Genomic DNA, 18383 nt, shown 5'->3' on the forward strand with positions numbered 1-18383 from the left:
TGTAGGTACTAGGTGCTAGGTTTAGAAGTGAAGTCATTTTCATTAGAGGGGGTTGGTGGAACATGGAGTGCAGTGAGCTGTGGTAATCCTAGAGGTGGGATGTGGTTGATAGCTCCTCCTCAGGCTCAGCTAGAGAGGCTGTGGCAGAGCTACACTTTCTGACAGAGAAGAACAGGGGATCATAAGCCAAAATTCAGGGCCAGTGAACTAGGGCTACAGACACACAGCCTCGCCCCACCAGGGGCAACTCCCTCAGGGTTGGTCTCCTGGGTTCTCATAGCACACTCAGGCAGCCCAGTGACTCATCAAGTAAGACCTGAATGCAAGACCACTCATATCACAGCTGATTCACATTACAATTAATGAGAACAACCTGCTCTCCTCACGAGGACTTCACTGGACCTTGACCCAGAAAGGCCCAAGAAGCACAGCTAGAGGCTGAATCCTCCTCTAGACAGTGGGGGAAACCCTACAGTAGTGGATCTCAACCTTCCTAATGCTGTGACCATTTCATACAGGACTTCATGTTGTGGTGACCCCAAACCATAACTGGACTTTTGCTGCTGTTATAAATCGTAATGTAAATATGTTTTTCCAATATGTTTCCTAAATGGGTCATCTGACCCAGGTTGAGAACCACTGCCCTTGATTCATGAAGCATCCTAAAACCATCCTCGTTATCTTGTTTTAAAAAAAAATGACCATCTCTCCCTTCACAAAAACCCCTCTATGCATTCACCTTTCATAGCTGTCTGTAAAATTTTATGTACTTCCAGCCTACCCAGTGTTTAGAGAGTGGAGCTGTGGAAATGAAGGACGGACAAGGAACACTCAGTTTGCTAGCAGAGTCCCTAAGTGGATGGAGATGAAGCTCTGTTTTGAACTGGATCAGTTATCACTGGTTCTTAATTCCATTCATCTATTTATTCAGTTATGCCTATCAAATTTCCTCTATAGCCTCAGCACTCAACTGAGTTCTGGAGTTTTGGAGAGAATGCACCAAGAACTATCATTACAGAATTCACAAGCTCTGAGAGGAAGATAAAAATACAAATAGGACAAAACCATCTGGTTCTTGTTGTACCAAAGATAAATGCTGAGAACCTTACAGAGTACACTGGCAGCGCTAAGACATTTTCTGTGGGGCTAGAAGATGGATGCCCCACATACGTGAAAATGCAGGTCTGGTGGGATCATTCTATGACAGTATGAACCTAGACACGGACAGCTTGGCTGCTCACATGCCTTCCCCAAGCACAAACACTGCCAATGGCAAAGAGGCAAAGTCCGTGATAGGATATCACATTTTCTACTCACTCTGAGGGGTTGGCAATGCATAGTATCCCCTGCTTCAACTCTGAAATCATCCGCCATTGAAATCCAAGTCACCTTTTCTCTAGGCCCCAAGCATGAGAGATCTCAGAAGCTAACTAGCCTAGATATGGAGGATAGGATAGTTAGGAGGATAGTTAGGATAGATAGGAGGAATGGTTTCTTTCAGTCTACCCAACTCAGAGTCAGTATTTCAGTCTGCAAAGCTATGGATAACAGCATCCAATTTTCTCAGCCAACACAAGCATGTGTCTGTCACGGATGCAGTGGCTTGTTGAGTTGGGCTAGTAAAATGCAGTCATGGAGAGAGAAAAGAGGTAGGTGAACAAACCTGCGCTCCCTGGCTTTCCGGTGACATTATTCGGTGGTAAAGGCTTTCTCTGTGGAGGCACAGGTCTTGGGGACGTATGTCTATGACGTGTTCCTGGGATTAAGCCTAAGAGATACTATAAAGTCAATACTTGCAACAAAAAACATCAGTTTGAAATAATCCTTCATAAACAACAGAGTCGCAGCTGGATGCTAAGAGATTTTATATTTTATAGAAAAGTGCCTAGATAGAAAAATAATATGTCTTGGGGTTCCTCTAAACTTAAACTAGTCAAATATTCATGGACAATGAATCACATTAGCATGTGTAAATCAGCTCATGGAACTTTAAGTAAAATATGTAGACACACATGTTTTGGAAGGTCATATACAGAGACTTTAACATCTTTCCCTTAGAGATGCAACAGAAACACTGATGAACATTACCACTCCCAATTGTCTCTAGTTGGGAACCTACAAATCATTTTATCATTTTGATTTTGAACTGTTCAGCATATCTATAATTTTTCTTTTGAGGGATGTTTCACACTGTCCCCAAACTCTAATATATAATTATAATTAAGTAACATTGAAAGTTCTCAAATAATTATATCAAAATAGCACTCATGGCAGCATTGGGAAGCACCCGTAGAGTTGAACGGTGCGAGGACTCCCAGCTAGGGGCCCTGACTAGAAGCCAAGTTTACTGCTCTCTTTGCTTACCCACCCACCACCTCTGTTGCAGAGCTCCAGCCCAATAAATGGTATGCTTTAAAACCTTGTTTGCCTATTAGTCAAAGGAAAGTAGCATGTTTTTTACAGTTTGTTTAATAAAGTCTATTTTGCAGGATGGTTGGAAAAGTTAATAGTATCTGGCATAACTCATCTTACCTCAAACTTTAAGCTGTTTTTTTTTCTCTACTTTTCTTGGATAGGATATTTTCTTTATTTACATTTCAAATGTTGTCCCCTTTCCCCAGTTTCCAATCTGGAAACCCCCTATCCTATTCCACGACCCCTGCTTCTATGAGGGTGCTTCCCACTCCCTCCTACCTCCCAGCCCTAGCATTCCCTTACACTGGGACATCAAGCCTTCACAGGATCAAGGGCCTCTCCTCCCATTTATATCAGACAAGGCCATCCTGTGCTACATATGCAGCTGGAGCCATAGGTCACTCCATGTGTACTCTTGGGTACTCTTTGGTTGGTGATTGAGTCCCTGGGAGCTTTGGGGGGAGGTCTGACTAGTTGATATTATTGTTCTTCCTATGGGGTTGCAAACCCCTTCTAAGTTGTTATAGTTTTAAAATGTATTTCCTTTTTTGTATTGATTTTAAATAATTGAGAATTCTTTACCCAGGAAAATACCATATCACTTTAATCTATTTTCAAGGCTACTAGGAGGAGACACAATGAAGAAAGGTGGGAAAGATAGGAGAGAGGGAAGGGAAAGCCTGTCTGTGTACTTGCTTAGGCAAGGGTATCAACATGCACCCAAATGCATGATAACATCTCTCACAGCATCCTTTTGAAAAGCAGAGACTAGATTGTCAGCGTCACATGTCTATTACATACAACTTACTATTAATACAGGAACATAAATCAAATTAGATCACAATGAATCACACAAGAGCGAAGTTTGAAAAAAAAAAAAAGATCTAAAACCCAGTGACTTTGTACTGCTTGACCATGATGGCTCCTCAGAATATTATAGGAAGCAACCATTAGGTTAGTATCCCCCAAAGGGTTTTAAAAGAATTGAATTTGCACTTTCTTTCCCCAAAGATGGCCTTCTGGAATGTTTCTCTAGCAGCTGCCTTCCATGACCAATGGAGCTCTCGCACACAAGAACCATGTACACATGATTTACCATTCGCCATTGAGGTCACTGTGAAAATCCGAGCTGAGGTTCTGGAGGGTTCACATCTTCTGCCTTACCTGGTTTTCTTGTGGCATGTGAGTCTACTGACGTATTTCTCCCAGTGCTTGATGGCTTAGGTGTCTGCTTGGTTCCTAGGAATGGAGACAATCAACAGACATAATTGTGAACATTCTTTGTCATGGGCATTTGATAAGAGTTGTCCAGGAAAGGATGCATTTCTTACATAAACACTGGTACTTTTGTGCCCATTTTATTGTCGTCTTCTGTTCAGACATAAAGATACTAAAAGTCCTACATCCATTGCTTCTGTTTTTCTCTGTAGAACTGGCGCTGGGCTGTGGTTTGGGGTTTTGTCATAATTTCCCATGGCATTAATTCTGTGCTGGCTGCCTGGGAGGTATTGCTTCACCAGACAGATTTTACCAAGGGCGAATTGTCACCTTCTGCCAGTCTTTATGAGTACATTTTGTGGTTAAAAAGATAATTTCCCTCCAATTCCCCAATGCTCATAAAGAAACCTTAGAAATCCAGTGTGGTTGGGTTTATACTTTTTGAACTGGCTTTAAAAATATCCCTATGCAGGTCTGGTCTATTAAGATCATTGAGGCTGCAGGCACGGCAACTGGAGCAGGAAGCTGAGAGCTCACATCGTCTAGGGCAAGCCCAAAACAGAGAGGGCAAGCTAAAAACCGTGTGAAGATTTTAATCATAAAGTTCATCCCTATTGACATACTTCATCAATAAAGCTACCACCTATACGTTCCAAACAGCGCTAACCAACTGGAGAGCAAGCATTCAAATGCCCAAGACTGTGGGGGACACTTCCCATCCAACTGACCAGCCCTGACAGACTCTTCGCTCTCTGGAACTATAAGCCCAGATAAACCCTTTCTTCTATTAAAAAAAAAAAGATTGTTGAGGCTACAAACTGGATCTTTACCTTTGGGGGTTGTAAAATAGTCCCGGCTTGACATAGAACACTAAGTTGCTGTTTGTAGGAAAACAGTTCAAATTTCTTTGTATGATATTTTTCTCTATCTCCGTCCAACATGGTAGTTATCTGGCTGTTCTCCTGAGTACCTTGGATAGGCTTTGAGATGCTTCCCTAGGATGCAGGGGACCAGGGTGACTTGCCTTAGCTTTGTGTTACTGGTCTTTTGTTAAAAATTATCTTTGCTTTATACAACTTTATTTTTGAAATTAAAATATATCATTTTCCACTTCTTCCTTCCAATCGCACACTGCTAAATATGTGTGTGTACATATACATTCATATATACATATATATCATATATGTGATATATATGTATGTGTATGTCTATATATATATAACCTGCCCAGTCTAATATTACATGCATGAATATGATTTCAGGGATGGCTATTTGGTATTAGATAATCAATTATTAGACAGTTCTTCCCTGAGTAAGGTTATTTTTCTCACTTTCAATGTTTATTAGTTGCTTGTAACTCTTTGATTAGGGTCAGGGTTGGGGCCCTGTGAGATTTCCCCCTTCCACACTGGACATGTTTGCTGGTGTTGTCCTTGTTCAGGTCTTGTTTAGGTGGCCATGTTGGTGATGCTTCATCTGATGTGATGATGATGATCCTTCTCCTTCTCCTCCTCCTCTTCATCCTCTTCTTTACCCCCTCCTCCTCTTCATCATCTTCATCCTCCCCCTCCTCTTCTTCATCCCATTCTCCTCTTCATCCTCTTCTTCACTCTCCCCCCTCTTCATCATCCTCCTCCTCCTCTTTCTCTTCTTTCTCTTCCTCTTCCTCCTCTATTTTTTTGAGACAGGCTCTCATTATGTAGCTTTAACTGGCTTAGAACTCACTCTGTATACTGTGCTGGTCTCAAATTCAGAGAGATTACTCACTCGCCTCTGGCTCCTGAGTGTGGAGGTTAAAGGCTAAGGTACCATTTCTGACTCTGACAGTTTTTATTAAGAACAAAAACAGGTTTTAGAATCTAAGTAGGGAATCTCATTTCAGAGACAATCATCCTATAAAAGAATCCGTGTGCTGATGGCTTGATGGTAGTTTGCATGTTAAGGATTAAAAACCATATTTATTGTGCCAATTTGTACATTAACAAGGACAACTATGGTAATTGAATGCCAGCAACACTGATTATACAGTTATGTTTCAGAGAAGGTAAAAAGACATCATTTAAACACATTTAATGTGCAGGCAGATACACTGATCACAGATAAAAGTTTTGCTTGTTGTAGTTTGAACGAGAATGTCTCCCATTGGCTCATGTATTCAGGCACTGGGTCCCCTGTTGGTGGTGCTGTTCTAGGCAAGGTTATGGAACCTTTAAGTCACAGAGCTTTGGTGGAAGAAGAATATCATTGGGGGAGGGGAAGTTTTGAGAGTTTACAACCTTGTCCTCCTTTCTGTATTCTTTGTTTCTGTGAGTGTTTGAGATGTGATCCCTCAGCTCCTGCCCCTCTCTCGATGCCTTCCCCACCTTTATGAACAGCTAGCCTTTTAGAACAGTAAGTGCTGTGAAGACTTGATCCTTTTGATTTTTGGAGGAATGAGAAAGACTTTGAAAATTTCTTCTAGAAGAGCTGTTGTGCCTGGGGTTCATAGTACAGTGGGGTCAGAGAACTAGATCATGTGACTGAGTAGTCTGTAAATGACATATAGGCATAGCAAAATACTTCCATCAGTTTGGTGAGGTTTGATTTACCATAATTTCTCAAAAGTAACACAGACAGACAGACAGACAGACAGACACACACACACACACCCTAGAATGCAAGTACCCTAGAATGTGCTCTTTCAGTAGATCTTATAAGCCCTTCTCTAAATATTTTTGTCCTTCAAAAACAAAGTCTTTTTAATACTGTCTAAGCACTCTGTATTTTTATAACTTGATTTGAGCTTCATAAAGCTTCTGTGTGAAATATAATATCTAGGACCTACTAATGAGGAATCCTAAGGCCAGATTAAACAAGCTGCCCAAAGTCCACTGGGAGGAAATGCTGGGACTCAGAATCATATTCTCTCAGCTCCAAGCACCAAGTTCTTCTATTGGCTCCTTCTCCTTCTGTGTCCTCATGATGATTCTAAGTGACTGTAGCCTATATATTCCATCTCCTGAGAGGGCTACAGTACCACCCTATATGAGAGTTAATGACTTTGGCTAGCAAGCATCGGTCCTGTAACCATGCCTATATCATGGGGCACTCACAGAAAATAGTTACAGGTTTTCATCAGTTCCTATAGGGCAAACACAGACCCACTAACCCCAGGATGAGTACAGGTAAATGCCTGGAAGCAAAGAATGAGTTGGAGATTAAGGAGAAATGGGAGGGAAGGACATGGGTCAGAGCAAGTGAGGTGAGATGAGGGGAGAGAAAGGGGGAAGAAGAGTACATTAGAGCAGGGTGGTTCTCAATCTTTCTAATGCCGAGAACATTTAATGCAATTGTTATGGGTCATATGGGTAATACAATTGGGTCATATTGTGGTGACTCCCAGCCATAAAATTATTTCACTGTTACTTCATATCTACTATTATGAATCTTAATGTAAATATCTGATATGCAGGATATCTGATATATGACCACATTCCCAAGGGTGTCATAATCCACAGCTTGAGAACCACTGAGTTAGAGGACTCTAGAAATTTCCTAGCTGATCTCTCCACAGATGGAGACAAAAGCAGCACACCATTATGATCTCTAGTTATAAATCAGCAAGTCAACAGCACACCACACTTAAAAACCGATAGAAGATAGATAGCATTATCTGGAATTGCAAACAGTAGCCCTGGGGCTCACTGGAGAGAGCTGGAGACGGGAAATGAAGCACTGGTCTCTGATAAACCAGTAAACATGGGCAATTTAATGTAAAAGACAGCATAGGGACAGAATGAGGAGAAAAGTTTAAACGGGAAGCCATAGTATAAGACACTGTAGAGAATGAGTCTTACAGATTGCCTACCAGACAATCTAGCCCAGCCCGTCAGTTGGATTCTTTTTTCTTTTCTTTTCTTTCTTTCTTTTTTTTTATTAACTTGAGTATTTCTTATATACATTTCAAGTGTTATTCCCTTTCCCGGTTTCCGGGCAAACATCCCCCTCCCCCCTCCCCTTCCTTATGGGTGTCCCCCTCCCAACCCTCCCCCCATTGCCGCCCTCCCCCCATAGTCTAGTTCACTGGGGGTTCAGTCTTAGCAGGACCCAGGGCTTCCCCTTCCACTGGTGCTCTTACTAGGATATTCATTGCTACCTATGGGGTCAGAGTCCAGGGTCAGTCCATGTATAGTATTTAGGTAGTGGCTTAGTCCCTGGAAGCTCTGGTTGCTTGACATTGTTGTACTTTTGGGGTCTCGAGCCCCGGATTCTCTTTTCTTAAATAGGATTAATGGACACATGCTAAAGGACTGTTGACTTTGGAGGCACCAAGACTGGAACTTCAGTGTGGCCCATCATTGCCATATGGGAGTTTTCCAGAAGTCTACAGATTTACGTAATTCATCACTTAGCAATTTCTTATCCAAGATGAAATAATGATTTTGGATATTTCTAACCATAGTAACAAAACCTTTGCAAACAAACTTGTTGATTTCCAACTGTTATCAGGGGAAATCTATTTTCAATGAATCAGTGATTCTACCCCCTGTGATAAAAAGGGGTGATATTATGGAGGACAGTCCTCTGTGCTTTTGCCTCTAAATATTAGCACCTAGCTAAAAGTTCTTGAGCAGTAATCCAGCAGCCTGGAAGAGTTAGCCACATTCTAGAAAAACACATATCTCATCCTGAAGAGTCTGATTTTTCCTTATGAGACACACTTCATATGGGGGCGGTAAAGTGTTGTTTCTCCATTAGGATATAGAGAGGAGTCTGAGACCATCTGTGTAGCAGAGTCTGGAAGACCGCATGCTCCATGGCACCTCTGGAATTCTACTTTGCCTGGCAAGAATGGAGCCTTCAAACAGTGATGGTTGAGCAGCTAAGCAACCTAGTAGTTGATCTTCGAAGTCAAGTCAGACAAGTCTCTTCTCTAAAGTGTCAAGCAATGAACTGTACCATTTCTTATCACTTCAAATTAGAAATTTCTAATGTGTGGGAACACTTTAACTAAAATGTGACATCTATGTGTCTATGTGTGGAAATCACCAAAAGAAAAAAAAAAGCAGAATAGTAGAATAAGGACCTATCCAAATTATGAGCCTTAGACTAGCATGATGGCTCAATGGACAACTGAGTTCTATATCTTAGAGCCAGATTATAGAAGGAGAGGACCAACTTCTGCAGATTGTCCTCTGATTTTCTGATTTCTGTATATGTACAAGGACATGTACTTGTGCATACATACGTACACACACACACACACACACACACACACACACACACAAATAAATAAGTGTAATAACCTGTAGGCTACTTTCTAACCTTAAAATAAATAACCAACCTACGCAATACAAAGCGAGTATCTACACTGGTGTTATTTAAGGGAGCACCTAGCCAAGACTAACCCTGAAGATGATGATGGGTGGATGCTGTCTGCTGACCTTTCTACCTGAGATGAACAAGGACATAATTTTCAACCGAAGTTCTCAATAGGCTGACAACATAATGTAGAACAAGTCGATACATTTGGTTGACCATTGGAAGAGAAACAAAGAATGGGGTGAAGGAAACAAAGAATGGGGTGAAGGCATGGCACTCGCTCCACCTGTGTTTGGCAGTAGTTTCTCCCCCGTAGTTACACCACAAAAAGCGCTTGTCTTCTGCAAACTATTTTGGGTGAGATAATTTCAAAGACGACTTATGTACACAAGATGATAATGGCAGATATTGGTTCAAAAGTGAGTTTTGAGAAAAAGTCATACTGTTGGTAAGTTATAGCATGATAATCCTATTTGCTCTCTTTGGATGATACTCATTGTCCTAGAATCATGTTTACGTTAGAGGCAATAGCTCTCAAATAGAGAGAAACTTTCATTTTTCTGTTGTTATTTGCTCTGTTAATTTCTATTTTTACTTATGCATTCTTCAAGGAATCATTTGAATATTAAAACTGTGTATTTCAATTCCTCCCAGGGGGATCTGAGGGAAGATAGCACTTTTTAGAGCCAGACTATCTATGCCAATCTGAGAAATTATGCAGTTCCCACGTCCAGGTGGGAAGATTGGTACATATGGGCTCATATAGGTACTACGATGTCTCAGAAATCCATAAATCCTCTTTCATTTGGTCTGGAAAATAATTAAATATCCAGAATTCCAGGATACCATATTCTTCAAGTACAGGAAACACAGAATCTAAATGACTTTTAGACTATCTTTAAGTATTTCTTACTTGGAGCTGATTAAGCATGGCATATATACATTAAATACATTCTAATTTTGTTAACAGCATTTTACGTTTGTAAACACATGATTTATATTATTAGAAATATCTCAATGGAACATGGTAGTTACATTTACCCATGGAATAAATAAGTTGACATTTGAATTATTATTAGGCCCACTCCAATAGCTCTAAGGAAGTTAGGACTGTTTGGTTTGATCAGAATGGTTTATAAACTTTAGTAGGACTATAGCCATAGCAACCAGTTGTTAACTGTGTTAAGTCTGCTTCTTCTTATTTACAGTTCACACTGCACACTGCTAACAGATAGAGACCCTTCAGATGTTGTGATGGTCCCTAAGATTATAAAGGGGAAAACCAAGTCATCACAAAGACTGACCTAAGTATAGAAAGTAGTTTGAAATAACAGAAAACAATTATTTTTACTATTTTCATTCTTCAATTAATATTTAATCAGAATTATCTTTGAGAAACAAGACTATATATGATAGCTAATTAAGTAGACTAGGTTTAGGGAAGTGAAATTTTCTTTTCCAACATTTTTAGAGATATTTAAAGTTGATTTTTGAAATGAGTTAAAACTTTAAATTCTAATTTTACAAATATTTTCTAAAACCTATACAAAAAGAAATTGATGTGAGAATTTAACAAAATTATATGAGATGGACGGCATTTAATTTTATTACAACCAAATAAAAATACATTTGTGATTATTACCTGGTCCTACTCCATTTTTATGGGACATCCCTCTGGATTTGGTTCTATCAGGTCTTGTAGTTGTTTTGTTCAGGGCTACAACAAAGTAGGGATTAAAAACAGTTTAGATGTTCTGTATTGAAAGTTTACAGCCAAGGAAACTCACTTAGCTGAAAATCATTTAGCTAGGCAGTAATGACAACTCACATACAAAAAAAAAAAATACATGGTCCAGAATAGAGAACGTAGACACCACACTCTGGAATGAAAGTCATAAACTTTCATGGTAAGAATGAAAATCTGAGTCTGTACTGGGATTGTCACTGGGCTCCAATATGTGTTCTATAGAAAATAAGCAAGGAGTATGGGAATTTCTAATTCTGAGTGGAAAATATTTTACCTTGCTTCCTGTATATGCTATAAGACACATTCCAAAACAGAGTTGAAGGGATTTCAGGATTACATTATATCAAGTGAAAACTGAGACCTGAAATGCATTTAATGGCAAGGCCACTCATAAGTTGGTGATCCTTTTGTGGATATGCATAGACACTAATTACAATAGCCTTTGTACACATCTACTGCTGAGCACTCAGCCATGATGCAACCATGTAAACCTCTCCGTTCTCTAGAAACCAAACACTGAGTGTTATTACATGAATAAGCTCTGGAGCCAGATAGTCTGTCTTTCAGTTCCATTTCTGATTCCACTCAGCACCTCAGTTTCCTCAAACATACCTCTTGGCATGTGGTAAGCACTCAGTCATTGTCAACCATTACTATTTCTATATTCTACAGAAATATATTCAATCAGTCACGTATTAAAAACTCCTTGATTTTTGTAACACAAAGTTACATAGAAATACCTTTTCTCTCTCTCTTTTCATCTTTATTAACATGGGTATTTCTTATTTACATTTCAATTGTTATTCCCTTTCCCGGTTTCCAGGCCAACCCGGAACATCCCCCTCACCCCCTCCCTCCCCTTCTGTATGGGTGTTCCCCTCTCCATCCTCCCCCCATTACCGCCCTCCCCCCAACAATCTCATTCACTGGAGGTTCAGTCTTGGCAGGATCAAAGGCTTCCCCTTCCACTGGTGCTCTTACTAGGCTATTCATTGCTACCTATGAGGTTGGAGCCCAAAGACTATACATGAAATATCTTCTCTTGAAATAGATTTTTTGAACTAATTACCTTTAGGAATTAGAGATTATAGCCAAAATACTGGTTCTCTACATGATAGACTAGGAGTCAAAAGATTCTCAGCAGACAGGCAAAGAACAAAATCCCTAGGAAGATTAATATATTTTCATGTGTACATTTAAGATAGCTAACTTCCTGCTTCTCCCTCCCCAAGACAAACACTGCCTCTTCACCCCAAGGAACCATTGGGGACTAATGTGGAGGGAAATAATCTACCTCCCTTTCTTGGTCCAGATTATCCAACAACCTGGGACAGCCCAAATCAGCCAATTTCCAGAGAGAAAGATAACTCTTTCCACCCCCCCACACACACATGCACGCACGCATGCACACACGCACACACGCACGTACACACACTCCTTAGATTCCAGCTCTGGGTCTCCTTTCCATGTGGGCACTCTGCCTCTGTGTACTTGGTTGTCTTTGGGCATTTGCTTTCAACAAGATCTGGTTGAGCGATGAGACCTTGCTTTTGTGCCTTTCTCTTCTTTAGGTTGGTATAGAAAAGGAAACCATTCCTGCAACCTCAGATGACGTCATTGTCAAACGCGTATGTATTACATTGTATATTGAATATTACATATATAATATTCAAAGAATATAAGAATGCTGTTTCGTTTCCATAACATACCTGGAGATATGATCACACAAAGGTGTGGTCTTTGAGAATGACTTTTGTCAGTCATTACCTTAAAAATAGCTAGCATCACAATGAAAGAAGACAAGGACCAGAAAGGCATTACAGGAACAATCTACACTGAGCAATTAGCATTTCCTTAAATTCTCAAAAGGGTAGAGTTACAGTCCCCTTCCTACTTGGTATGAGTGAAGTGTCTCTCTCGAAGCAGAAGTATAATTGTTTTATTTATATTTTTATCCTTTGAATTGTGAGCTAGAATTCCTGGAAGAAATCAGTGTCAGCAAAGAGTGATTGGCTGATTCAAATTACCATGACGTGGAGAAGCTGCAGGTCCAGAGCTTGATTAATCTTGGACACCATTAGCCCCTAAATAGCCATTCCTTGCCTACCTTGTGTGTTTCCTATAACAGGTAAACCCTGAGGGCTGTATTAACTAAGAAGACCACTAGCTTGCCCCACTAAGCTAAAGATGTCACTATCAGGTAGTATCTAGACTTGTAAGAGAGATTCCCTAGCTTTTTGTACTTTATTCTGCTCCTCAGATGTGCCTACTAATTTGTTTTAAAATGTCCTGATTTACAACTTTCTTTGTTCTGTTACTATAAAGCATGCGTGAAACTACTTCACAAACATAATATTCCAACAAAGACTGGAATGTACTTTCCTGGATTATGGTCACTCCGAATTTTGGCTCCAGGATAAATCATGTCTTTTATTCCTTAGAGATAAGAAATGTTTCTTTTGACGACAGAATATATCAAGTAAAACTATTCTCTTTGAAACTAAAAGCCCTCTCTGACTAAGATGAGATAATTTGTCTTTCTGAGGGCAAGAAAAAACACTTGTAATTGTCACAATAAATTTAAGGTGTGTGCAACTTATGAAGAAATCTCACCAAAATATTTTTTATATTTGTTCAGTTGTACTGAGGTTCATAAAAAAAAAACAAAAAAACTAAGTCTTACCACATCAATGAATTAGGCCAGTCAATTATCCACAAGGACCAGAAAGTTCATGTTCCTTTTATTTCAATTTAATTGTACCTGACCCAGATCCCTCCTCTCCCAACACTTCCTTTTGGGAAATTTGGCTTATTCTCCTCTGTAGCTTCCACAGCCTGCTGATTGCATAGGTCATCAGAGAAAGAAAAGCTTTCTTACCAGGCCTGCCATGTGGCCTTTCAGGTATTCTGGGCCTCACAGGAGTTGTGTGTAATCTGTGTGGTGCTGAAATAGAAGACAGACTTTATGCACATATACCAAATAAGACCAGTCAATTAACCTTTGTTACCACAGGGACCAGTAACGAGGACACTTCATGTAGAAATAGAAAGAACGTTATTACCTAGTTCATGCAGAAGGGATATAAGACAAATGAAACTATTTGTAGCTGTAAGGAAAAGGTATACAGAATGAGGTAGGTCATTTGTAATATTAATAATCAATCATTTACTACATGCTTGCCAAAAGTATTAATTTTATCAGGTGGTTGCTTCACACGATAAATACATAGTAACCTAGCCATCTACTAATCCAGTTAGCTACCTACACTGCCAGTCATCTACATGGCCAGCCAGTCTTCTCAATGAGGATCTACTACCCTGTAGAACATTGATTTTCCAAAGAAAGTAATCTTAAGGGTTAAAAAGGAGGAAAAAGATAAAGGAAGGAAAAATTAGATAGCTAAGAAAAATAATGGTATCATGCAGTCTTTATCAATGTGTCTTTGCTTATGAACCCTGAGATTAATAAATACTCACTGTCTGTGATTACTATACAGAAGCATGAAAAAGAAAATGCACCCCATGTCCCACCTGTCAAGGAAAAGTGAGCAAGCGATCCTAAAAGGAAGATGCTACCTTCCGGTACATGGCGCCTGTTCGTGAAGGAATGGAAATGAAGCCTTGCTGAATGAGGACATAGTGACCATTACGGGTAAATTTGGGTGGAGATAAGGAACTGTTTGTGCTTCCTAAGGACTGAATGCATGTGCTGCTCCTGGAGTCTATCAACTGATGATAGCGCACTGCAGACCACATGTATTCCTGCCACCAAATGTGACATCACTTAATGGTTTTGCTCACATCTTGACTGGATATTTATTAACCATAAATCAGCAATGTTTTGCCTGGCAGGCTTTAAAAAAATACCACCTGTGAAATAGCTTATGGGGTAGCTGTCGCTTAGAAGCTTCCAGTGTGAAGGCTTGGATGAGCAGGATTTGCCATACAGAAGGCCAACAACAGAGGCAGACTTAGATCCTCCAGGGGCTGTCCCTGGGGCCATCCCAAGAGTACTAACCATAGTGAACACAAGTACTGCTGTTAGAAAGCCTTACCGCCCACGGAGCCAAAATTGCCTCATGATGATTTGCAAATGGTTCCCTTTGATTTTCTCTGAGAAAGGTAAAAGTGCCAGTCATTTTAACCCAGTTCTGCTTTTCGTGTAAAATCCCTTTGAATATTTGATTGCTTTTGCTGAAGAGAACTAAAAGGGGATCCTGGTTCTTATTTTCCTTGTCATAGACAACACAGGAAATCTTCAAACGTTGCACAGGAAGGAGATCAGAACAGGGTGCAGAAATACGCAGCCATGTGCCATTGCTACGTCAACACCAGGACATAAGAGCTTTTGTTCTGTTTTTTCTAGGAAGAACTTAAAGAGCTGGGATAAAATTGAACTTTAGGCTGTGAGGTACTCAAACAGTTCATTTCTCCCCGAGAAAACCGCTCTAACTTTACACCTATAGAGAAAGATGGTGGAGGTTTCCATGGAACCACGTAAACAGCACTGCCATGCATTTTTTAGGGGTGGCCAATAATACAAAAATTTAGAGATATTTAATATCTATTTAAAAAGTTTCTAAAAGTGTTAAAAATAAAGTATTTAAAACAACACCAAAAATAAATATACAGTGATGGCAGGCACTCTGCCTTGTTCCAAATGGAGACAAAAATCAAGAGCTGAAAGTCAAATAATCATCCTTAAAATCCCTAAAATGCCCTGGGGAAGGAGATTGCTACAGTGGACAGAAGTAGTGGTGCATGGAGATTATTCAGGGTGTAAAAGATGCTTGCTGCCAAGCCTGGCTAACCGTGTAATCCCCAGAATCCATATGGTGAAGGGAGAGGACCAACTCCATCAAGGTACCCTCCGACTTCCATGCACATGCCATGGCATGGCCACAAGTACTCTTCTTGGCACCGTGGACAGACAAAATAATGTAGAAACAAAAGTAGAAGGCAGAGAGAAATGAACGTAAGATGTAGCACCTCGTGTAGGAATTGTTTCACTAGACATGGAAGCAAGGTTGCCACAGAGAAAATGTGTGGGAGTTTTACTAAGCATGTTCTGTGTGGCCCTGGGAGTACTGCTGCTGGGGGTTTGCAATGCCACAGTCTCGTGATCAGTGCTACATACACGGTTAAAGCACCACACTCGGAGCCATGATTTCGTCTCTGCCTCTAGTCTCTTCTGCTGGTAAGTGTTATCTGAGGATTGGCATTAAACAAACTCCAATGTCCCACATGGACCTGAAGTACCTCAGAGCTCAGGCACAGCTTATCAAGAGGGTCCTGGTAACACATAGTTTGTCTCCATCAAAGCTACCCCTACTTCTAAACAGGGTTACTGGAAGGTACCAGTTTATGGGTGCTCCTCCCCAAAGATGGCTCCTCTTCTTCTCCCCAAAGATGGCTTCCTAGCTATTATTTGAAACTCTATGCAACTGCATCCTGGCTGTGCCTAAACAGAAGTTTTGAGACAAAACAAGGAAAGCATAAACCCTAGAATAGCAGAGCAGATTCTCAAATCAAGAGCTACCTGGACACAAGAAAAAAATTATAGTGCATTGTACAATCCTGCTAAGACCATTGTGTTGAAGAGGTCCATTGTTCGAGGACAAGGATGCACTGCCATTCAAGACATTAGCTTGATTTTCAAAGAGAAGAAAATGCCAAAGCAATGGAAGGTTATAGCCATACAGAACTGACTGTGTGTCATCAATGGATGAAGCCGGCAAAAGGGGCTTGAGAAGGGGAAGCAAAGTAGGAAGATGGAGAAGGTCTTCCTTGTTTATGGGATATGATAAACAAGCTCATGAAGGCTCAGCAAGGTAAACACCACCCCAACCCCAACCCAAAGCCCTAGGGAGTTTTAAAATTAGATATCAGCATCCTGTAGCCAACAGCACATCTGAAGCAACAACCAAGGAAACTATGTACACAAACAGCGTTCAATTTGCCTGAGGCCCTTCGTCATCAATATGAAATCACTCTGGTTAGGACAGATCATCTGAAAGCAAAATTTCTTGATTAAAGGAAAATAAGGAACCTTTTCCTTCCAAGAGTGGAGAAACAGCATTACCCTGAGTTGTCTTTGCCAGTTCAGTTGTTCGTGGAATCTTAGTTGTGAAGAGCTCTTGGGTAGACTGGTCTGTTTGTTCTAGGGAAAAAACACAGTAGGATGCTGTGCTTTAAATAACCATCAGCATGATCATAACAAGGGTAAAGCAAAAAAAGAACAGATAGCTCAGGGCATTCTTGATCCTTTATAGTAACCTAAAGTGAGTACATATGTTAATGACTTATTTTTGCTGCCATATATTATTGGTGTAGTGATTATTATAAGGACTTCAACAGCAGCTTCAAGTTCAGAATCCTTTGGCTCTGATTTTTTGACTTTACAATCCTAGGGACTGAACCCAGGGCAATATGTATGCTAGGAAAATGCCCTGCCACTGAGCAAAAGGCCCAAGATAGCTGTTTTATGAGGTCGCTGTCCTTGGATGTCCCTGATAATATCCTTGAAAATACCTTAAGTGTATTTGTGTTTTCTCTTCCCTACTCCACAATTTATATATAGAAAATGAGTAGATTACGTGAAAAGATGTTTATTTCAACTGTAGAAGAAATATCCTTTTATGTTCTATGTGTCAAAATTAAAATGCATGTTTACAGGCTAGAGAGATGGCTCAGTGGTTAAGAGCACTGACTACTCTTCCCGAGGTCCTGAGTTCAATTCCCAGCAACCACATGGTGGCTCATAACCATCTATAATGAGATCTGATGCTCTCTTTTGGTGTGTCTGAAAGACAACTACAGTGTACTTATATATAATAAATAAATAAATCTTTAAAAAATTTAAGAATGAAATAAAATGTATGCTTACTGATATTCAGACATGTTTATCTCAGCAAAATAAGTACTACCCTTTTGTTATCCTGAAATTATTACTTCACAATGACAAGATAGATGCTACTGTTTTTTTTTGTTTTTTTTTTGTTTTTTTTGTTTTTTTTTTTTTTTTTTTTTTGCCACCTTAAAGGTCAAGGAAATTGCCGGTTGGGTGATAGTGTTGCCCATTTTTTGCCAGACCTAGTTTATTCTCAAGATTCAGTTTCTGGGAAGAGGTTTGTGATGGTTGTGAGGTGCTGGTTCTCTCCTCAGTAACCAAGAAGCATTTAAAAAGCAGAACAAAACAAGATGAGAAGTGGAAATTAGATAATTAGTATATTCGGTGATAATTTGTAAAGCACTTGTAAAGCACTTTTTTTTTTTTTTTTGGTTCTTTTTTTTCGGAGCTGGGGACCAGAACCCAGGGCCGTGCGCTTCCTAGGTAAGCTCTCTACCACTGAGCTAAATCCCCAGCCCCATATTGTAAAGCACTTTTAACTTTACCATTTCATGACTTTGCAGACATAGGCTAGAATGGTATATAAAGTTTTCTCCCAAATGAACTACATTTAAATCTATGGTCAGTTACACATGCGTGTGGACACAAACACACAAGGATGGATTTACTTGAAAAGGGATAAAGAGAGGAAATTAAAGCCACTGAGTCAAACAATTCTGCAGGATGCAACAAGGAAAGGCTGAAGCACCAACAAATGTGAGCTGGGACTTCCCCATCATTTTCAGTCAGAACCCAGCAAGCACTTCCCATGGCTGTGGCCATATTGATGTTGAATTCTTCAAAAGCAATTGA

The 18383-nt window shown here is 40.1% G+C and overlaps 1 protein-coding gene across 50 annotated transcripts in view; it reads right to left on the minus strand.

The window, feature by feature from the left end:
- Abi3bp (ABI family member 3 binding protein) overlaps positions 1 to 18383 on the minus strand; it is a 216700-nt gene that overhangs the window by 18675 nt on the left and 179642 nt on the right. For all 50 annotated transcript variants that reach the window (XR_015633414.1, XR_015633415.1, XR_015633413.1 and 47 more), the window contains 5 exons: positions 16764 to 16841; positions 13560 to 13625; positions 10577 to 10651; positions 3580 to 3654; positions 1664 to 1768 (listed from right to left, as the gene is read on the minus strand). Coding sequence is in view for 31 of the 50 variants with exons in the window: in XM_087577309.1 (XP_087433435.1) it covers positions 1664 to 1768; positions 3580 to 3654; positions 10577 to 10651; positions 13560 to 13625; positions 16764 to 16841 (399 nt within the window). In the remaining 19 variants the exon portion in view is untranslated. The remainder of the gene's footprint in view (positions 1 to 1663; positions 1769 to 3579; positions 3655 to 10576; positions 10652 to 13559; positions 13626 to 16763; positions 16842 to 18383) is intronic.

The sequence above is a fragment of the Rattus norvegicus genome, chromosome 11 (genome assembly GCF_021556685.1).
Source record: "Rattus norvegicus strain SHRSP/BbbUtx chromosome 11, alternate assembly SHRSP_T2T, whole genome shotgun sequence".
NCBI lineage: Eukaryota > Metazoa > Chordata > Mammalia > Rodentia > Muridae > Rattus > Rattus norvegicus.